The sequence below is a fragment of the Glycine soja genome, chromosome 11, assembly GCF_004193775.1.
Source record: "Glycine soja cultivar W05 chromosome 11, ASM419377v2, whole genome shotgun sequence".
Classification (NCBI taxonomy): domain Eukaryota; kingdom Viridiplantae; phylum Streptophyta; class Magnoliopsida; order Fabales; family Fabaceae; genus Glycine; species Glycine soja.
Window position 1 is genome coordinate 50981703 of NC_041012.1, and position 23434 is coordinate 51005136.

The following is a 23434-nucleotide window of genomic DNA, read 5'->3' on the forward strand; positions in this document are numbered from 1 at the left end:
ATGCACAGGGATGGTGCAAAGGGCATATTAAATAATGAGACTTTAACTCTGCCAGCGCCAGGTGTGAATCTCTCTTTACTTAGCACCAAAAGGTAGAGATTTCACCGTAGTTGTTAGAAAATAGAAATATAGATAGATATAAAGAGAAAATTAACAATTGCAACTTATTGGACCTGTAGGCAATTTTCTGTCGATCACGCGAAAATGGAATTCTGGTGACAAGCTAAGCCTTCAATTTCAATAACGGATTCAGTGTATATTTCTAATGGAAAAATTAATCATGTACTTCACATTACTGATATAGCGTTTTGAATCAAATACATGATAGGACTAAATATGCCTCTATTCAAGCAATTCTTTATGGTCCCTATCTCAGGACCGTGTTTAGCAGTGATAAGGCCTAAGACAAAATTTATATTTAAGTTTTAATTTATTATCATTATTTTATTTATTTATTCTATACTCATCAAAATTTAATATTTAAATATTTTATTTTTAATATATAAACCACAAATTCAATCAACTTATTTTTTGACATAGGTAATGTTATATAAGATTTAAATAATTTTAGTTTTAATTTTTTTTTCGACAATAATTATAATTACAAGTTTATTAATAATATTTTAGAAACAATGCATGTTTTAGAAAAAATAATCTTTTGATATAGTGTGATACTTTAATTAGAGTATTTTTTTTTAGTATGTACTTTTGCAACATCTTTATTTTTAAAAATAAATCAAGAGTAATATACTTTTTTTTCAATTTTTAGAATTCAAATAAAAATTGATTATGATTTAGTATTTGAAAATGCATTCAAATTGAGTTCCAAATTAAAGATATACTTTTAAATACAAAATAATTTATACAAATAGAATTTTAGTTATATGCATATGATCTTGACATCAATATTTGCACCAAAATATTTTTTTTCATATATATCAATTATAAATTTAAACTCTATACTAATTTCAATAATTTTTAAGAAGGAAAGAGGTAGATCCAAAATAGATGTAAAATAATTTTCTAAACTTTCTTAAATAAATAATAAAATTACACTTAAATTATTTATAATAATATTTACATCTATATTTAATATCTATGGTCTTTTTTTGAAACAATAATATTTATGGTCTTATTAGTAAAAATAAAAGTATATAATAAATTATACTATAACATAACAGAATTTATCATTTAATAATTCAAATTAATAAAAAAATTATTAAAAAATGTATAAAATTGTTGAGGCCCTAAAAAAATTTAAGACCTATCAATGACCTAGTAGCTTACACAACCCTGCCTGGGCCTATCTTCTTGCTGGTCAGATCACTGGTGATTGGAACATTAAATCTGCACCAAATACTTCTATAAAACACTGGATTAGTGCAATTCCAGCCGGCTACAACAGTCAGTTCCCAAGCTGATTTGACAAACTCAACCTCAGCCTGGAACTGTTTCGGCTCATGCAAGGACAGATGATATTGGTAAATCAGTGATGTTAGAACATCCTCTATTGATCATCCACTAAGGAATAGAACATCCTCTAACAGTTGTAGACTCTGACGCTACATTTACAGGATTTTTCTTCTGGAACCGTTATTGCCCTTCACTGATGTGCCTTATACGGTTTATTTCAACATTAAAGGTGCTGCTATATGGGACTGATGTGGCTTAATCATTTTGTGCATTATTTAATTTATCAAAATGAATTAAGCATTCAAATAACTAAATTCCTTTGATACGACCACTGTTGGCTAAGTGACTGTTATGAGCCCAGCCCAATATTTCCATATGTCCCCTTTTGTTCTACAAAGCAGTTGCCATTGTTAGCACTCAGTTTTAGCATTCTGTTATTGCATTCCATTATGCATTATGTTATTGCATTCAGTATTACATTTGGTTAGTTGCTGAGTTGGTTAGGAAATTGTTGAGTGAGTGAGGGTAGTGCAAAGTGCAACTTGCCACCATGCCACTGCTATAAATCCCTTGTAATGGTTCTGTCAAAAGTGGAATGAATTTACATGAAAAGTTAGCTTTTTAATTTTCCATTTCTCTCTTATTTTCTGGAGTACACTCCTATTCGAAAGAAGCTTCATTCTACTCCTTATCATCCTTACTCTCTAAGTTTATCGTTCTATTGATTTGTCACGTTAAAAACAACTTATAAACATATCATAAGTAATTTTTATAAACACGAGATAAGTTTCAAAATGGAGTTTATTATAAATCATTTCTTTCTTTATCAGTTTTTTTTTAAAAAAGAACCTATTATTATTTTGTCTTCTTAAAATTTTTTGAAACCTAGGGTTAGAAAAAATTGAAAAACTTTCGATAAATAGAAATGCACTCGATTGAATTAATAGAAATGCTACATGGCCAGTGAGGACCCCAATATGAACATTAGCAACCCGCCAAGATGTAGGAAAATTAGAGCGAAAAGCATGAAACCCAAAGTGTAATAACAGTATCTTCAAGAACTTAGGTATGTTTAGTTTTCAGTTTGTGGCGTTTCAAAGTCCAAACTCAATTTTCCTACATCTTTGGTTATTCTTAAAAATATGCTTGCACGTTAAATAAATTTTTAGAAATTCAGTTTTGTAAAAGGAAGACTTGAATTATTTTTAGAAACACAATTTATAATAATAAATTTAACTCAATATTAATTTGTAAAGTTTAATCTAATCCAAATTCACTGAGTTTTGTTACATGTTTGGTTATTCAACTTGCCTGGTGTACTTACTGCAAGCGTCATTGAGTGAGCGTACTTGAGAAATGAGATGCTTGTTAGATTTCTAGTGTACTGCTGGGCCACTCTTGCGGGAGTGTTTTGGTTCTTTTTGGGCCTGTTTGCCGCGTGTCTTTTATTGATAAAAAAAAACTGAGGTGTAAATAGCAAGTACCAAAAAAAAAAAGAAAAAAACCTTATTCGCCTGCGATAATCTCCTAGGAGTTCTAGCATAAAAAAACCTATAGTGACAGAACAACGATTTTTCAGTAGGTTAACCCAGGTCACATACGAGACAGAGAATATAAGATTAACATTAATAAAAGAATAATTCAGATAATTTAAACGTCAATGACAACTTAAAAATGCATCAATTAAATGGTTGCTAGGCCCCCATTAACTTGGGAATAAAGGAACAAATATACAACTGATTTGAACTATTATCTCTAACTCGTTAGAAGACTAAGTTAAATGACAAACTTGACGCTTCATTACTTTACTGATAAACAACTAATTTTAGTTCTGCACCGGTGTGATGAGGTGGAATATTCGTTGGAGTTACGAGAATCTTAAGGGATGCCTTTAAAATTGAAGGTATTCTTGGAGTGAAGTTCAAGTGTGATCATCTAGAAGGAATCAAGAATTCTCATGCACAAGTCAGTGAGTACAAGAGGTGATAACAATAAATGAGTACCTAGCTAGCCTTTTCTGTAGTGTACTATTATGATTTTTTTTTCTCTGTTTGTTTTCATAGGAAGAAAACGAAAAAAAAAATGAAATAAGATTGAATTCACACTTTTAAGTTCTATTTTAATTCAAATTTTTTATCTTATTTCACTTTTTTTTTTCACTCTATCAAATGGTACCTTTGTGAGTGCATGAAGGATGCCCCATGCAGTGCAGGTTCCCCACAATTTTTTGATATGCTCATTGGAGATATTTTCCACTATCATTGAATGCTACGCACCTGTACTGTTCTTCATGCAGTGTTGAAAAACTGAGAGTAGCTGGGTTGTTCTGTTCACACGCGCTCCCTGCACTTGAGCTAAACTTTTAACAGTGGTTAGTTTCTTAAGAATATGAATGAGTTGTTATAAGTTTGTTAGAAGTACTTATTTGTTAACTTTAATAAGCTCTACAAATAGAGTTCATACTCACTATCAATTAGTTGTATCTTTTATTCAATTAATTATAGAATGTTTTTCTATGGTACTTTCTTTTACTTTGAGTTTTATAGTGTATGGTCACACTATGTTGGACTGTTGGTATTATATATAGAAAGCTCTTATATCTTTTTAGAAAGCTCTTATATATACAAACTGTTTTTAATTAATTATTGGTGAGTGTTTAATTAGTATATATAGCATACTGCATTGCGATTCAGTGATTGATAAAGATGCATGAAATGGATGAGTTTCCCAATTATGGGGAAGCTTGTTTTGCAGTGTACATATAGGCTTCTGCTACCCAAAAAGAAATTAGGATTCAACTTTGTGTGCATTAGTATTATGGCAGGTCACTTAGAGTCAGGGATAGTGCTATTATTTTACAAGTGAGAACAACATTAATGCATTTACTGACTACTCTCATCTCAAGAATTACAAATAAGTAAATTAAGTAACAATAAGCATGTATATATAAAGTTACACGAGTCATTTTACAAGAAGAATGTTTATTGGACTTTCATTAAAGAATTAGCCGTGTGTTTGGATATCGCAAAAATCGTGATGGCTCCCATGAAATCATGTAAAAAATTGTGGTTTTCTTAAAGCAACAATAAGCTACTTGAAGTTCCCTATAATAGTGAACATAATTTTGCTCACCTCACCCACATTCCAAACATGTTAAAAAAATAGAGAAGAAAAAAAGTAATGAAAAAGTGTTAATTATTACCTCTTTTCCTCGACAGTGATTCTTGATATAATTTTACCGTAATTTTAACATTTTTTTCATTTATTGATTATTTACTCGGTATTTTTAAAATACTAGTTAATAAGAGCATTCTTGAAAAGATAATATTTCTTATGTAAAAAATATGAACATTTTATCGAATATATTTTTATATAATAAATAAATGTTTTATAAATATTTTTATGAAATGTCAATAAATATCAACAGTTACTATTGAATTGACACCACCAGAATTTTCACTTTGATATTGCCTAACCTAGTCATTTTTTGCCGTTTGTCGCTAGGAGTCAGTGGTGGGAACAAGCACTTGTTGTAATTTCGGCTCTAGATGCGATATGGTTCACGTTACAACCAAGTGGCATAATATGAGCCACTGAAAACACGTTTCAAAATTATTTCACCCGGAGGAGTTGTACAAGTCAAATGCAAACAAAAAGGCCAATAGACATAATCATTAGATCAACTACCAAGGATTTATTCCATCTTAATTAAGTTGAAATTTTCGAATTCAAGTATTTAAAAATATTAGTATTACTCCATTTTAGATTAGTCCGTGTTAAGGTTTTGTCGTAGTCCAAAAAATATGCTTACAGCCTGTTTCAGTTTCAGCACCTGAGATTTAAATTTTGTTTTACTAATTATTGGCAATTAACCCCTTTTGAGCAGTTTGTTTTAATGGAGAGGAAGATAGGAAATTCAATTAAATATTTGGTTAGAGAAAGAGAGAAAAAATAGCTATATTCTTTGTTTAATTTACAAGAGGTGAAAATATATTTTTTTAAAATTCAAATTCCCTCTTTGCCCCCTTCAAATCCAATTATAAGAGAAAAACTCAAATTAGGTGACGCAGAACTTTGGTTCCCTCTGTTTCCATTTCTCTTATTAAAAACTAAACCAACCCAAAAAGAAAAGTTTTTTAAAACTCCTCCACTTCAATTAAACACTATGAGAAGGAAAGCAATAAGTAAGAAATAGGATAAAGAAAAGAAAGGAAAGAAAATGGATTTGTTTCTTTTCACCATAAAGAAAGGGAAAGAAGATCCGAAATAGAGCTATCTCATTAGTGTGATGCCTTTCATTGCGCTTAGGGTCCGTTCCACAGAGAGACAAGAAATAAAAAAGATTAAATGAAGATAAAATAAAATTGAAGTAAAATATAAAATATAAGTTTCATATTATTATTATTTTTTTTCGTTTTTACTCTATTTTCACACAAACGAACACGCCCTTGGAAACGATAAGAGAATGTTGTTTGCAATCCACTAACTGATCAGACCAAAATGGCAGAAGAAATGAGAGTACAAGACCAAACCAATTAAGGTTATGAATGGATTAGCAATTATTCATCATATCACTTTCAGAGGCTCCTTCCTTCTTCAGTGCTCCAGCTACGATCTTAGTCATTATATCTCACCACGTGCGGTGTCTAGCGTTTCTTACTCATATCCACTCATTTTGTCCCTACATCTAACATTATCATTTGTTTACTTTTTTGTGATATCTCATGTCTTTATGCTATGAGTGGAGACATTTGGATTTTAGATCCCCTGTTCAGCAAGTATTCTTTTCAGTTAATAACTTTAAAATAATAAAACCTTCAACAATTATTCTTCTCAACTAGTACCACTAATAACTATATATTAATGAAATATTCAGCAATTATTCTTCTTAATTAATAACTCCAGATTAATAAAACTCATTAATGCACACACGTACACGCATATATTCTTCGAGATTTTTTATTTTAAATTTTAAAATAGAATTAATTATTAATTTTTAATTGTATTACTATCTTTAGACCTGTCAAAAAAATTAAATGGGGAGGTTGTTCTTTAAAAAACAACTCACAAATTAAGAAATATAATTGATGTTTTTGTATATTTTGAAAAACTTTTTCGCCTTTCTATATATATGACTTTCATTATTATTTTTCTTTTATTTACAGTGAGAGTATAAATGGCAGATGAATAAGAACAATTAATTTTGAAGTGAATATATAAAAATAATAGAAATTCATATTAATGAATGTAAAGTTTTAACCATTATCGTAAGGGTAATTATTAGTAAAGGTGCGTTACTAAATGAAAATTAATTACTTTTTTTTAACAATTTTGATGATTCAAATCAATACTAGGTAACCAAAAGTCAAGCTAGAAGGGTGTTAACTGTTAAGGCAACAAGCGAATGATTGAAGAGCAATTTCCACATTGCAAGTATAAAGTAAGTAATCAACCTGAAAGCGACTAGTATTTGAGCCCATGTCGGTGACATAACTTTTCATTTATATTAGATATTGAGATATATATGAGCTTACAATAATAAAAGGCGATATTTCATTGTTAAACTTTATCATCATCGACACTCGACAGTAGTATTTGTTAGGTGTAATTATTGTCCTTCACAGAAAAATAATTTCTCTTTTATCTATCATTTATAAAAAAAAATATAAACGATAGAGTTATTATTATCAAAAATAATTATTGTACATTACACATTTTCATATATATAATACTAAAAATGGCAATTATTTGTTGAGACTATAACACTAAACATTACATTAATTATAGGGGTATATTAGTAATTTAACGATACAGTTATTATTATTATTATTATTATTATTATTTCATCCCATTCTATTATCCAAATACTGAAACACATATTTCTTTTGATTCAATATGAAGTCACATGTTATTTATAAATATATATTTTTTAATTTACTGAAATATATTTAATCGAACAAACCTTAAATATTGAGACCCTAAAAATGGGCGCAGACTTGAGGTCATAACACCTTTCATTCGTACTCACTTCCATATTATCTTTGAATCCAATTATAACGCTAAATGCTCACTTTCACGTATCACATAATAAAGTTGACTGGTCTAGCCAGCGATTGATCATTGATTGGAATTGGGTTGTCCACTCCACGAGAAATGATTGCAATGAAAACGAAGAAAAGAATGACGTAAAATTTTGGATCCTTATGTAGTTGAATTGGTTGATAGATAGATAGTGAGTACCTGGTACAAATTCATGCAGATAAAAACGACGTGCGAGGACCTTATAAGAACAGTTGTAGTAATTTATTTAGCGTAGCGTAGGCCCAATCATATAGTACTACATTTACTATATCACGATCGCGATAACAAACAACAAATTGATACATGAAACGGACCGATGAGTTAACTAAGGAAGGTACACACTGGTCTAACTGCAAATATACATATATTTTTCCAAGATATTTGAGTTTGCATGTAATGGTGAGCTAGTAGCAAGGTTTGAGGGGCTTCCCGCAGAGACAATCGTTGTAGACAAAGGAGGAGGCTTCGAGATGATCAAAAGGAGAGCCAAGGGGAATCTTGCCACAGAGATGGTTATGACTCAAATCCAAGTGCCCAATATAGGAAGCAGAGGATATGGACTTAGGTATGGCCCCTTTTAGGTTATTATACGACAAATCCAGAGCAGTGAAATAAGACCTCACGCCGAACGCGTCCGGTATGTTTCCCTCCAAGGCGTTCCGGCTCAGGTTTAAGTCACTGATTCCGGAACTAAACAGACTCACCGGAATGGGCCCAGAGAGTTTATTCATATCCAAGTTTAGTGTCGATAAAACCGCCATTTTACCCAGCGACTCCGGAATGGGCCCAGAAATCTGGTTACGAGACAGATCCAGATCCGCCAGACGGTAAATCTGAGAAACCGAGCTCGGGATGGCCCCACTTAGCCTGTTTCCGCTGAGCAAGGCCCGGCTCAGCATGCTGAGAGAACCGAAGTTTCTTGGAATGGGCCCGGAGAAGAGGTTGTTTCGGAGATCCAAGTGCATGAGACTGCTGAGGTTCGCCAGCGAGGTTGGGATTGTTCCGGAGATGAGATTGTCGGCGACGTTGAGCACCGTGAGCCGATGGAGTCTGCCGATGTCGGCGGGAATGGAGCCGGAGAGGCGGTTTCCGATGAGGTCGACGATGCGGAGGAACGGGAGGGTCGTGATGCAGCGCGGGATCTCGCCGGAGATTCCCTTCCAGTCGGCGATGGTGATGCTGGAGAGGCGCGCGAGCTTGCAGATCGCCGGCGAGATGTAGCCGGTCATGTAGCCGGTGCGGTGGGCGCGCTCGAAGATCGGCTCCTCCGACTCGCCGCGGAGGTTGATGTCGGCGACGCGGCGGGTCTCCTGGTCGCAGCTCACGCCGTACCACTTGTGGCAGCAGTCGGCGCCGGTCCACGAGTTGAAGATTCCCAGGTAGGGTTCGTGGAGCGCCGCCTTGAATGCCAGCAGCGCCGCCCTGTCCGACGGCGGACACGAGCGCACGCCGGAGCTCATGGCCATAAATAACACTAGTAGCAACACCGTTATGGACCTAACGGCACCCATTGTGGTTGGTTGCGGTGGAAGCACGTTATGGTTTACGTGAAAGTGAGTAATTTATTTCTTTGGCGTTTAATCTACTAGTACTATATGCTATGGTGTGGTGGAAACACCGTGTCTGTGTGTGAAGTTAATGAATCGGTGGGAGGGGTGTGTGGCTACTTGCATTGGAGTTTGGGATTCTGACAATGCTGGTATTTATAGTACTGTTGTTGATTCAAGTTTTGTGGGCGAGTGACGAGTTTGCCCCTTACAGAGTTCCTAACTGGTGAAGTGATCTTGGAGACTAGTTATAGGACTGTGATCTGGTCAATTTATTTTCTTTAGTTTTTAAATTGAAGAAAATAGGAGGAACAACTGAACATGGGGGGAGAGGGATAAGTTTGTGGGTAGAAGGGAAATGGTGTGACAGATAGAGATTAGAGTTGAAGCATGCACATGGTGGAGAAAGGACCAGATCCAAACTAAATTATGAGACTCGCTCGCAAGCTTCTATTCTATATGCTATATAGTATACACCCATTGATAATTGTATTGGGACCTTGGAAGTTCTAACTCATTTCTCATTTATTGTCAAAGTAATTACTGTTTCTTTTTTTCAGAATCGGATATATATGCAGCAATCATCGCGTTCTCGCATCCTTTTTTATTTAACTTTATGACTTTGGGTTTTTTTTTGTGGTACATGTCTTTTTTTTCATTCCAACTATATATGGCATGTTCATTTAAGTAAAGTCTTTTAATTAGGATCGACATGTATAAATGGAAAGTTCTTGCTTAAGTTTAAGAGCTGTCACATGTAGGTTAGGAAGGAATTCTTCAACGTTAACTGGTTTGGTTTGGAAATTCTTAGAATTGATAACTAAAATATATGTCTATAATCATTTCAATCACAAATTTTATATTAAAGCGTACTATATATTTGTATTACAATATTAATACTTGTAAGAGGAAAGTAGGTTCATGAATTTGGGAGGGTTCTTCCTAGGCAAATGAAGTTAGGACACTGTCATGTTCCATGTATATCGACGAGTATTACTATTAGTACAATGCAAAGTGACCCCACAGGTACCTAAATCTTTGTCTCCGTATCTTATTTTGGACTAGAGGGAACAAGGAAGCTTAATTCCATAATTAATGCCCTTGATTTAACCTAATTAGCCGTAACATAATTATTGTGGTCGGTATCAAAATCAGAGTCTGTGTACGTGAACTAATTAAACGGGGGATGATAGTTAATTAATCCAGTTGCCTTTTTGTGGTCACACACTGAAAAATGACCCACTTGCATGAAGATATTGCGCATATGCATATGGGTCACCAGCGCTGGTCGATAAGGACAATCCCATCGTATATTTCTTATTTTATTTTTTTTCTCCATCGCTATATTAGTAATAATAATTGTAATATCAATATGTGCAGCTCTGTTATCTATATATATGTTTGTATGTTTTTCATGTATATCAGATTTGGAGAAGGGAAATTGTATAATTTTATCTGTCAATCCAAGAAAGCCAAAAATGAATGCAACAAAACTCGTTTAAAATATTGCTGTACATGTGCGCGTTTTCAATTATTTTATTAGCTCTCTCGCTTTGCATTCAAGAGGAAGAATCCGACCAAGCCAGTGAAGGAAAGTAATGTCCAGGAACCTTATCCGCAAGATTTTATATATGCCAAGTTATGGGAATCAGGAACAATTGCATAAAATAAAGAAATGCTAAATAAACAACTTTTCTTTATTTTGTTTGTTTCTACTAAGATTTCACACAAAACCTGACAGTTGGGTGGCACGCAAACTTTTTCCCTTCCTTATTTTCATATAAATAAATAGATTGCAGAAGATACACGAGCCTCTCCAGTTTGAATTTAGTTTGACTAAACCAGTTATAACCCATGATCCTCCCATTTCTTAAGGTAAGATGATTGTCAATAAGCATGTCTCTCCATGTGCAAAATGATCTTCACACACAGCTGATGGTTGGTCATAGGATTCCACTCCAGGGACTCAAACAGTTTGTCTTGGCTTGAAAAGAAAAATGCCATTTTTCCTTTGGGAGAAATTAGCATTGGAAAATATTTAACATATACATACATGTATTCTCTTTTTCATCTCATTTTTCTTTTTCTTGCTCTCCTTCTTCCTTTATCATATCATTTGTCACATTTATCTTTCTCTTCTTCCTATCTTTTTAGACTATCCCCTAATCTCTACATAACACCTAATTGAGTATGTTTAATTCTTAAATAGTTTCAAGCAATAAAAAATGAATTGTACATTTGTAGTGATTAACATATGATCAGTTGATCCCATTGAGACAAAAATTAACATTTGTAACTTGTGCTTACAATTTACATTCATCTAATTATAGAGTTTGATTTTGATATAATTTTTTTATACAATTAACTAATTTAAATATAATTTTTGAAATAATTATTATAAAAATCAATAATTTTATTGTTTATGACAATTTAGGATTATTGTTTATGAGTCCAAAGGATTTCTTGGTCAGAGATCAATGACTAATCTCTTGAATTATCAAAATATGTGTAAGAGTTAAGTTCTACCAAAAAAATATTTTTCCATGCATATGAAGAAGATATTTGACTACATGCTCAAGAAATAAGATTATTTATCTTGTCACACTATATTAGTACATTAAATATATGAAAACACTATAAAAAGTATTTTGATTAAATGTATGAAAACACTGTAAATGTATTTTGATTAAATTCATGTATATATAATTTGGAGCCGACCCCCTCTTTCGTTTAGTACGTCCCAATCACTAACCATGTCAATAAAATGTTGTCGCCAAGTTGCCTGTTGAAACCCAGAACTGCAAAGTTTGTAAGAATTTGAAGAGTTTGTTTGGTTAAATAACTTAATTAAGATGCTATCCCAAAAAGTTTATTGAAATAAGTTGAAAAAAGATCTTCTAAACAGACACCAAATCCATACCAACCCTCGCAAAAACTCGCCTTATCCTCTTCCTTGAATGTAACTAAAACCATCTTGAGTTTGCTACCATCATCCTTTCTGCAACCGTTGATTACACCTTTATAGAAGCAAACAAATATATTGTATTGTACAAGCTATGTATGGGTTAATTCAACTCCACCAGGAGCACAAAGCCTCTTTTAATTATATTGTTCAAGCCCAACCTATCTCTACTGATAATATAAAAAAGGTCCACTATCTCTTCCTAAAACATCAACAATGTAATTTACACGTCATTAACGTGCCATTCAACGAGGACCATTACGCGTTTGATCCTCATTTCCTGCGAACAAATTACATGAACTAACCTTCAGTCACGCAATATTTAGAGCATGACAATTTAGTTTACATTTACATTAATAATAAAATAAACAGTTTGCTTGGAAGGTATCGCTACATGCATGAGATAAAAAATACACGTGGATGAAATTTAGTTCCTTACATGAAAGTTAGAAGGTTTTGTATGCTGACATTTGCTTCAATGAGAGAAAATCTTCTAAAGTCTTTCAAAGTAAATGATTGTTGCAGATTTCCTGAGAGTTCAACGAACAGCGTTGAGGATTAGTTTATTTGGTAACCAAAAGCGGTGAGGAAGCTTCAAACTATGCTGAAAACCTAAAACAAACACACTTCGTTTACGATTTTTTAATTTATGAGTTTAATAATAATTCTACGTTCTATCTTCAATTTTCAACGATATCCTGTAAGTGCAATATCAAATTAATAGATAATGTAAAGTGAGACGAGACCGCGAGAGGACGGGAGAACATACTATTTAGAAACCAAACATTTTTTTTAAATGAGACGCGTTATTCAGAAATCAAGCTATTTTTTTATATAAAAAATAACAGCCACATCACGGGAAAGATTACATAACTTGTTCAAAAACTGGGGCAAAGTCAAGGAACCGGGAAAGATGCGGGTAAAAAAGAAAAGGATGCAATTATTTATAACACATCAACTTGTACATGATTAATGATACATAAATATCTCATTATTTTAAACACCTTATTAATGCCTTTTATTTTTCCTATCTCTTCCTACCACATAAAAATTTTATCATATCATATCTATATGTTTTACTCTCTTTCTACATGTTACTTTAGAGTTTAGAGTGTCCATTAAATTTTTTCCTCTTTTATATTACAATTTACAATAAGTGTGAACTCTACAAACTTACAAAGAGTCAAAGATAACATGAAAAGTAAAATCTGTTCAAAGATGATTGAGGAAATATGTAGAATTCAGCTTCAAGTAGTTCTGCGGCGACCAATATCCTACCTGAGAATCAAATTTAGTTAAAATCTATCAAGTTCTTTAAGTTCAATGAACTTAATTTAACGTTGCGAACATCCCTTGTTCTTTAAAATGTACGAGGACAGGGTATATATACATACACACACATATATATATATATATATATGGTTCATGTGGACACTTCGATTACGAGTATTGATCATGTAGTTCCTAATTTTACAAGGATATCACTTGAGTTCCTCAAATTATTAAACTTAAAATGGTCAATATTACTAATTTCAATAACTAAAATAATCTTTTTATAATTTTAAGAAATAAATAGATAAATATTTGTAATTTTAAAGATTAAATTGATAAATATTTCTTTTATAAAAAATAATTCAGTAATAATGGAGGAAGTTCATTTTTAGGGTAAATGACAAATTATTCCTAAAAGTATGAAGTGTTATCAATTTAGTCCCTAAATAAAATAAAATGACAAAAAGGTCCTTGAAAGTTTCTGTTATCATTTTAGTCCTTAAACTTAATTATTTATTGTCAATTTAATTCCCAAAAATATGTTAACAATCAATTGTCTTGTACTTTTATGGACAAAATTAATCATTTATCCTTTGTTTTATTTTAATTTTTAACTTTTAACAATAATATTGGACTTTTACCAACATTGACCATTTATGGTGAACTTACCTTTAGAATACAATGATACTCAAGTTAGTACCAACACTCAAATTTAATTGCCTCCTGGGCTCTGCAACACAAATACCATTAAGTGAAAGGTATAGTGCCTTCCAAAAGTGCCATTTCTTAAGTACAGCTTTATACATGGCCACCAGATCCTTTTAAAAAACATTTTTTTATCAAGCTAACGATTCTCGTGCAAATGAGTTGAAGGTGCAGTATGAAATGGTGACGAAACATTATGGAACAGAGCAGGTACCACGCTGTGAAACTGCATTGGCATGACATTGTGTGATCTTGGATCAGTCAGCTCCTGTAACATGTAAATACAGATTAAAATTGTAAAACCATGCCATACCCATGCTTTCACTAATACTTGAATGACAATTTATAAAATGGTCTCATCAAGAATACAGATATTGAATGTTTGTTGGCATTAACATAATGTTTAATGAATCTGCAGATGTATGATTACATACACCAATCAGATCCTTCTACACAAGACATGCAAAAATTATAATCCGCATAATTTATTATCCAATGGATCAAAAATCTAAAACTGATAGCCTGCTCTTCTTTTCTTTCCCCTTCTGAACCCAAATCTTAACAAGCATTTGTCATTGTTTATCCCACAGGTCAAGACAGACTAACTGGCTTCACATTATTCTCTCCCCAGTGAGTGACGTATAAATCTAGCTAAAAAACCTGAACACTATAGATGCCACAGAACTGCACACATCCATCCCTTGCCCCTATATTCGCTTTTGGGTTTTTTTTTCTTAGCTTCTCTCCGGTACCCGGCTAATGAGAGTTTCAAGGGGTTGTTGTTGTCTTATTCAATATGCAAAGGGATTGGCTTCCCTACTGCATTCCTAGCATCCTTGTTTCTTTAGTTTTCATTTTCTTTAATTTACTTTAATTTTTTCATTGCTTATGGATACCATATCCTGTTAATGCATATACCAAAATAAATGTAGTCAACAGTTCAGTCCCAGAAGACAGGTCTTTCATGGAATCTGATGAATTAGCAGAATTTATTCATCAAAATTAAAACAAAATATAACTAGAGATGTTTGATGGCAATCAATAAGCATTAGGGAATAGCATACCATTTGTTGAAAACCATCTTTGCCACTACCTACTTCGACCTGAGATACCTATAGCACAAAGAGAGCAAACTAAAAGACATTATTTAAAAAAAATTAATAGTAGCAGGAAATTCATTAATCATCAAAATAACTGACCTTTCCTTTATTTCCTTCACTGTTTTCAACACTTCCTAGACTCCTACCAGCCATACCAGACCTCACAGCTTTCTTTCCAGTATTCGGTTTTGGATCAGGGACCTTATTTTTAGATGTAATAATAGAATGATATTCTTCTTCAACATTACAAACAACATGGGTACTTGAGGCATCAGGTCTCATACCATTCTCAACAGAGTTGTTCAAATTTGCACATTGCTTTAGTGCCTCACTTATGGCACCTAAAGCCATATAGTAACTTTCTTGTGACAAAGAACCTTCTTCGCCTAATATTATTGCCCGTCTACACAAATCATTGAATCGTCGCACCTTTGATTGAACCTCTTCCAATTTTTCACCAATAGGATGCCTGCTCATAGCAGCATTTGTCCATCTTTGCAATATATACTTTGGTGGAATGCTGAAAACACCAGACATTTGTAGAACAACAATAGCATGTCTACAGAGATAACCTTTATATTCAAACAAATGACATGAACAACATATATCTGAGGTTGATGTGTTCCATTCTACCATATAGTTTTGATTATTTTCAAAGTCTTTCACAGTATAAGCACTAGTCACACCATCATTTTCTTTCTTAAGATGGCAAGCAGCTGCACCCAAAACCTCAACCTGGAACTTTCTAAAAATTTCATGTGTGTAAACTGACAACATTTGCTTTTCAAAAGGGGAAGGAGACTTCAGGTCAGGTGTTTCATGCCAAGCATCAAAATTTGCTTTGGCTTCCTCTTCATGCCTATCTTCAAGAATCACTCTATACTGTTCTATAAATGCTCTCAATGAAGTATCAATTTGGATATAGTTGTCAAACAATGAATTTAAACTTTCAGAGCGTGAACTAGTAGACAAGCCAGCAAAGGAAATATCTTTCATAAAAGTTGGTGCCCAACATGTACGGTCATCATATAAGGATTGAACCCAATCAACATCTCTAAGGTTAAAGTCGTCAACCAACTCCCACCATTTCTTATCAAATTGCTCCTCTGTCCATGATTTGTATATACAGTTGTTAAATTTTTCCAAAAAGCTATCATGCCACGCACCAAAAAATTCCAGTTGTTTTGGTATCATTTCCAAAATATGCCACAAACAAAAACAATGACGTGTTCCTGGAAGAAAAGCAGCAACAGCTGCTTTAATAGCCTCGTTTTGGTCAGTGAGAAGCACTTGTGGAGCTCGTTCTCCCATTGCTATGAGCCATGTTTGCAGTAACCAGGCAAAAGTATATATTGTCTCATCAGCAATCAATGCACAGCCAAGCAATGTTGGTTGAATATGATGGTTTACTCCAATGAACATTACCAATGGTATTTTATATTTGCTCGTAAAATATGTTGTGTCAAAAGAAACAACGTCAGAAAAATAAGTAAAATCTTCCAAGCCTTTAGCATCAACCCAGAACACATTTCTTAGTCGATGTTCTTCATTCAAATCAACTGCATAGAAGAATTTTGGATTCTCTTCCTGCATGTGCATGAAGAGTTCAAGAAGCAAGTGAGCATGTCCTGCTTCTAGAACCAAACTTCGTCCTTTATCGTGTTGATGTTTCACAAAGTTCTCTAAGCAATCAACATTCTGATATGCAGTAAATAATTTAGAAACTGCATTTGAGTTCTTGCGCCTTCGCATTCGAACATCATTACTTAGTGGATCAGAACTCCTGTGACTCCGAAAAAAATGAGCTTGAGCTGGTAAAAGCTCATGATTATGCTCCTTCACAAAGCTATAGACATACCATTTACCATCTTGCCTTCTCTTCACATGCATGCTTGCTTTACAACCAATTTTTGGAGACGGGCGTGGATTAATTGCATCATCAGATTGCTGCTTATTACCATATCTTATACATGAAAATTTGGCATCAATAAATTCTTTTGATGCCCTAGACCTCCGACTGCTCAACTTAGCAGTGCCAAACCCTGCAGACTTAGCATATTCTTTGTAAAATGCATATGCCGCTTCATGAGATTCAAATTCCATATCACTATGAGGCTCTGAAATTGTGCTACCCACAACAGCAGAAGAATCCATAATTATTGCAGTAACATTCAGATTTCAGCTCCAGAAAACAATTGTTTCACATGTCTAAAAGAATCACACGTATGAAAGACGCAAAGGTTTGTCTCAATGATCCAGCAAAGGTGGTACCTGAATGGAAGGCCAATGCTTCATTGAGAAATTGTGCCAGCCAGGAGTTAAAAAAATGATATTATAGATATAATTATACAATCTTTTGTAAAGAAATGAAGGACTCAAAAACAGTCAAAACAGGCAGTATTAAAAAACTGAGCATTTCCACAAAGCTAATTAACTCTATATTTATGCATAATTCTCTTTTACCAGTATACTTTAGCAATCCTGCCTAGGTTAGCTTTGCTATTCTTAGCCGGTCCCAAGCCCGGATAAAAGGAGAGGGTTGTGTTAGGCTTTCGACGGCCAACGTAAAACTTTGTCGAATCTCTATGACATGGACCAGTATACTTTAGCAGAATCTGACTTTATGGTATTAAAAATTAAATAGAAACAGCTATCTAGCTTTCCATCCACTCTACGTTTCAAACATACTGTTCATTAATTTAATAAGCGAGATGACACTGGACACATTCATTCTCTAAATTCGAACAAGTTAACTCAATAAAATTTATCTATCTGAAGTCTGAACATGCACCTTACCTAGTTTAGAGCATTTTTTATTTTTCACACAAACCAGCAGCAGATAGGAACCCAAAAGAAAATCATAGCTTAAGCAGAACTTCAATTAAATCATTAATCATTTATAGAAATTGAAGCGGTGTACGGATGAGAAGAATAAAAGCAAAATGAAGCTAGAAAAAATGCAGAGATTAAGCGCAATTGAAACGAGCGGAGGTAAACTCACTCCGACTTGAACCCTTTCCGTTCTTTCTGCTTTGCCTTCGATGGGAGAAACCTGCTTCCATACGCGCGGATCCAAGCCCTAACCAGTTATTTGAGTAACCTATTGTCTTTTCTTCTCAATTTGGCTTCGGAAAACAAATTAGGGTTTATCTATCGATGATTATAGAGTACTCTACGTGCAGGTAGAGGATAAATTAAAAACACAATAAACAGAAAATTGGGCCGAAGATGTGTTTTGTTGTTAATAATAATAACAACTTATTTATCCCAAATTAATTAATAACGGTCTGTTTAAGCCGCAGCGGGCAGCGGCACTCTACACATGTAAAATGAGCAATGAGAGTCGCCTTCTAAGATTTGAGTTTTTTTTTTTTAATTGTTTGGTGGATCAACTCAAGTTATGTTTTGAGTCGTTTTTAGTTAATTTGTTTTGTTACATGGATCATTTTTAATTTGGTTTGATGTCTTGTATTTTCTTTAATGTGTTCTAAAATAATTATGTGTTAATAAAATAAATTAGTCTAACAATTCATTTTTTTACGTGTATTAAGTATATAATCTATGATTTTTACAATTAATTTTTCTATTGTCAATCAAACTTGATCAAGATTTTTTTATTTTTCTATCCATGAATTTGGTATTCAAATTTTAAAAAATATGTGAATTATCATCTCTCATTGAGATAATAGTATATTTTTAAAGTTTAAGAATTAATATAAAAGTAAAAAGACTTTGACTATGCTTATAAAAAAATAGAAATCAAAAATATTTTTTTGTATTTTTTACTTTATTATTATTTTTTAATGTATTTCTTATTTTTTAACAAATTTCATATAAATATACATCAGTAAATATATACATATAGATAATTAGAAAATGTGAAAAAATGATTATAAATATTAATACATATTCAAATAATTTTATACTTACACGTGTCTCATACTATTTTATTTTATTTTATGCATACATGTTATTTAATAATAGATATTAATAATGAAAAGTTCACATTTTATAATTGTTAGTTTTTCTTTAAAGAAAATATGTTTTTCTTTATAAATGACTAGTACTATTCTTAAAAAAAAATATTTTTCATTATAATAGAAAAAATATTGATGAATATTGAATACAAAAATAAAATAATGTCAATATAATAATTTAGTTGATTTTATTTTGTTTTGATTAATAATAATTGGGAGACTCGTAAATGTTTTTATAGTGATATAAAGGTTATTTAGTTAATTTTCATTTTTTATATTTTTGTAAATAAAACTATAAAAGTGTTAGACATTGAGCCATTCTCAATACTCTAAGTATCAATTAAGCAAGATGCTAATATATATTAGTAAATATCAGTATATCTTGATGATTAAAAAAAGTATATTCAAATAATTTATATTAATAAATGTCTCAAATCATTCTTATATATATATATATATATATATATATTAAAGAATATTAGTCTTACAGATATATTTAATTTGTTTTTCTTACATAATAAACACATTTTTTTATTTGTACATCATAAAAACATTTAAGCTGTGGTTTGGTATGAATAAATAAATAAAACTTTAAAAATGCATATATCAAGTGATCAAGTTCTCTTAAAAAAATAGTGACTAAGTCATAGTTAAACCTTATATTTAAAGAAGTGACTAAACTCAAATCTTATCAATTTTAACATAATCCCTTAAAAAATAAACAATTCTAACCCAATCTAATCAATTTTCACCCGTCCAAAAAGCGTTGAATTAAGGAATATGTTAGGTATGGCTTCATAAATGTAAATCTTGACAATGTTGTTAAGGGGTTTGCTGTTAAGAGAGCTAAATCACAAATTAAAGTTAAAAGGTATACATCACTATTCTATCGAAAACAAATTAAAGCTAAACAATCCAACCGTGTAAGAATAATTAGGAGATCTCACCTTGCCCGAGACAATATGTAATATTAAAGTTTTTCATTAAAAAAAGACAATATTAAGAGAGAGGCCAAGAACTTTTGCACGTGAATTACAGAGGAAAATCAAAAGAAGAAAATGAGTTATTTGGGATTTGTCTCTATAGAAATAGAACTGTATTTCCATACTCTCAATTTTTATAATTATCAAAAATTGAAATCCAGAATCATTGTAGCTAAATAATTTAATTATAATAAAAAAATAGATAACAAAATTATGTTATTTTTAAGTTAACACCCATGTACCTAATGTATAAAATTAAAAAAACATATATAAATTGGTTAAATTACTTTTTATGTTAAATGTCTAATGAATTTGGAAATTGATAAACTTTTTATGATTTTAAACAAAATTAAACTCAAAATAATATAAACGGGGAAAAAATTATATCAACTATCAGGATAAATTTTAAACATCCAAAAGTAATATTTTTTTAAAGAATATATTAAAGAACTTATTATACTTTATATTTTGATGGAATAAAATTTCTGTTTCTATAAAAACTTACACTTTTATATGCCGTAATCAATTCTAAGTATTGATGTTAACAAACTAAGAAATTAATAATAAAAATGTAATATTTTTTATTCTTCGTGCAAAACAGCTCGATATGTTATTCTACATTTCCCTTTTAGATTATATTTTTAATTTAGCAGTGTTCTTTAAAAAATAAATTTAATCGAAATGACATTGATTTTTTAAGTTTTTATCGACAAACACGTGTACGCTTTTCATTTCTAATTTCACTTAATGTGAACACTAGTGACAAGATCGTAATTGAATTTTAGCAATAGACAATCGTACATTTGTTAAATACTGTAAGTTATATATTATCTCACATTCAGACAAAAAGGTGCTTTAGTTATATTAGTCTCGTTATCAATCAAAGAGATTTCGTCATTTGGCAAAAGCACAGTGTGAGGTGTGAACAGACAGAAACATAAGATATGATAATCTAATAGTTAAATGGTGTAAATCACAATCTTAGACTGTAATTGGCTATGAACTTTTATAATCTTCGTTTGGTTGGCCGCAAATTTCGCACCCATCATGTCCAAATCGCATCTTCGTGGGAATTGGGAGAATTCTAGTGCGCACGTTGCGGCTGACTATAGGAATATTTTTTTGCTGAACTATTTTTTTTTTCTCATTAAACGAATAAGTTAGGCTTAATACATTTGGATTTTAAAAAAAAGTTAAGGAGCTTATTTTTTCTTATAAAATAAAAGATGAGATAAGTAGCTTAAAAATACTAACATAAACAAATTTTAAAAACAGACTCTAGACTTTAGTCTTCCTCTATCATAAACTAATAAACGTGAGCTGTAAAAAAATTAAACTTTTATTTTAGAAGAGCTTAAATTAAAACCACCAAATAAATTTTATTTTATTTTTAAGACTATTTTACAAAAATAAATTAAAAATTATTTTTAATTCATAAAAGAAGTTGGCCATACATTTATAAAAATTTAATTTAAGATAACAACACATTGAAACATTTTTTGAAAATTTTCGGGCTCAAAAAAGTATTGTCTTTTTTACTTAATTAAATTTGAGATTGATTGAAACCATTAAATATTGCACTGTGCAGCTTAAAAATTCGGTGCATACTCGACACGTGATGGACTTCAACCGTCTCCTTTAAACTCGGCACGACACATAGAGGGACAGTTGACCAACGTGACTTTGAGTATGACACAACCTCCTCAATGTCGGACGTGTATATACAGAGCCAGAGGAAATACCTTCAGGTACGTTTTACTCATTTCATCGATAGATACATAAAATACCTAGGAGCATTATTAACTTGCTCCTCAGAGTCCCTTTTGCAGGTACGTCCCCCCCACTTCAACATAGAAGATCGAAGATTCTGCTAAGGACGAGGAGAACTAGGCAACCTGTTAGGAGCTTGCCAACAGGAACCTTTGGCACCCATCGTGGGGTCAAGGAAAAATTTTCCTTCGGCCACAAGATGGTAGCAACAAGGAGAGGCAATCCTAGTTCGTTTATGCACTCCACATGAGTCGAGACATCAACAATATGGGAAATTAGAAAACAGATGAAACAATTATGGAAAAAACGAAGTCCGATTTGGAGGCCTCGAGGCAACAATATGAGGTGGACATGTGACGATTAAGGAAGGAAAACACAAATCTCAAAGTCTACATTATAATCCAGCACCCACCTCCACCACCCCCACCACCACTAACTCCACCTCACTCCCCATCTGCACCACCCACCCATGTTGAAACACACACCTAAGAAAGTCATACTCAACTCTCCTATTACAATCATTGTGAGGAACCCCAAATCCACTTTAGACCCAAATCGTTGCACATTCATAATGATGTCATTCATTGACACCCTTTTGTGGATGACATCATGGATACCCCTCTACCCATAACATGGAATTCCCTGAACATTGAAAGATATGATGGCACCTCGGATCCAAACGAACACTTAGGCACATTTACCACCCAGGTCAACCTGTACTCCAATGACGATGTTGTGATGTGCAAGGTATTTCCCACTTCCCTCAAAGGGTCGATGCTAACATGGTACAAGCCCTACCCCCACGATCCATTGACTCCTTCTCCACTTTAGCCCAGTGTTTCGGAGCGCAATATGCGACTAAACGTCCTCACCACACAACATTCGTCACCTTGGTCAACCTACAAAAATTATATTAACTAGTAACCGTCATAAACACCTATTTTAATCGTCAAATATTTTTATATGTATGAAATTTTTTAAGCATATGACAATTATTTATTTTGTCATTAGTTATTGCTTGTAACTTTAGTATTTTTTTTTCTCACATTTACTCTATTCAACTCAACTGATGGTATTTTTTTTTATCGTTCAACTTAAAGATTATGTAAATTCTCATTTTTTTACAAACCCATAGTTTTTTTTACTGGATTTAAATTCTCATAGTTTATAAATATATATTTTGACCTTTCCATCTAACATTTGTTAATTTTCCTATGGATCTATATATAAATACACTTTATTAGCCTTATTACATATTCTCTCTAAATCGATAATATGACACCAACAAAATTGAAGAAAGCATAGCAACATTAATTGTTGAGAAAAAAAGTGTAGAAGAGGAACATTAAATAACAACATATAAGAGTGTGTTTGTTTTAATTAAGAATTAACAATATATATTGAAAAATGTTAACATGGTAATGTAACATTCTTATGTATCTTATTAGTTTTGAAAAATTATTCATATTCATAACTTATTCTTTATTATTTTTCGAAAGCACAACTCATTATCAGGAATTTATATTACACATATTTTTTTCATCTTTTTATTCCTATATATGTAAAAGGTAGGAATCTTGTAATTCCATGAAAATTACAAATAACTTCCCATGTTTCTCTTATC

General features: G+C 32.2%; 2 protein-coding genes across 4 annotated transcripts; both read right to left on the minus strand.

Moving 5' to 3' along the window:
- Nucleotides 1-7619: 7619 nt before the first annotated feature.
- LOC114376728 (DNA damage-repair/toleration protein DRT100) lies at nucleotides 7620-9535 on the minus strand. The gene has a single exon (XM_028334971.1). The coding sequence runs from the start codon at nucleotides 9003-9005 to the stop codon at nucleotides 7899-7901; it is 1107 nt and encodes a 368-aa protein (XP_028190772.1). The 5' UTR covers nucleotides 9006-9535; the 3' UTR covers nucleotides 7620-7898.
- A 4393-nt stretch (nucleotides 9536-13928) lies between these two features.
- LOC114376745 (protein FAR1-RELATED SEQUENCE 4-like) lies at nucleotides 13929-18340 on the minus strand. 3 transcript variants are annotated; one of them, XM_028334998.1, is made up of 4 exons: nucleotides 18082-18336; nucleotides 15180-17351; nucleotides 15045-15092; nucleotides 13929-14248 (listed from the first exon to the last, which is right to left on the minus strand). In XM_028334998.1, exons 2-4 carry the CDS (start codon nucleotides 17232-17234, stop codon nucleotides 14120-14122), a joined length of 2232 nt encoding a protein of 743 aa, XP_028190799.1. In that variant the 5' UTR covers nucleotides 17235-17351; nucleotides 18082-18336; the 3' UTR covers nucleotides 13929-14119. The 3 variants fall into 3 exon arrangements, with proteins under 3 accessions (XP_028190799.1, XP_028190800.1, XP_028190801.1); XM_028334999.1 differs by having other exon boundaries at nucleotides 15180-17369; XM_028335000.1 differs by having other exon boundaries at nucleotides 14188-14248; nucleotides 15045-15113; nucleotides 18082-18340.
- Nucleotides 18341-23434: the final 5094 nt, after the last annotated feature.

Coding starts and splice junctions, on each gene's coding strand:
- LOC114376745 (XM_028334998.1), bottom strand. CDS start 17,234: ATGGATTCTTCTGCTGTTGTGGGTAGCACAATTTCAGAGCCTCATAGT. Junction 15,093..15,179: donor GTGAAGGAAATAAAGGAAAG/GTCAGTTATTTT, acceptor TTTGTGCTATAG/GTATCTCAGGTCGAAGTAGG. Junction 14,249..15,044: donor AAGATGGTTTTCAACAAATG/GTATGCTATTCC, acceptor TACATGTTACAG/GAGCTGACTGATCCAAGATC.
- LOC114376728 (XM_028334971.1), bottom strand. CDS start 9,005: ATGGGTGCCGTTAGGTCCATAACGGTGTTGCTACTAGTGTTATTTATG.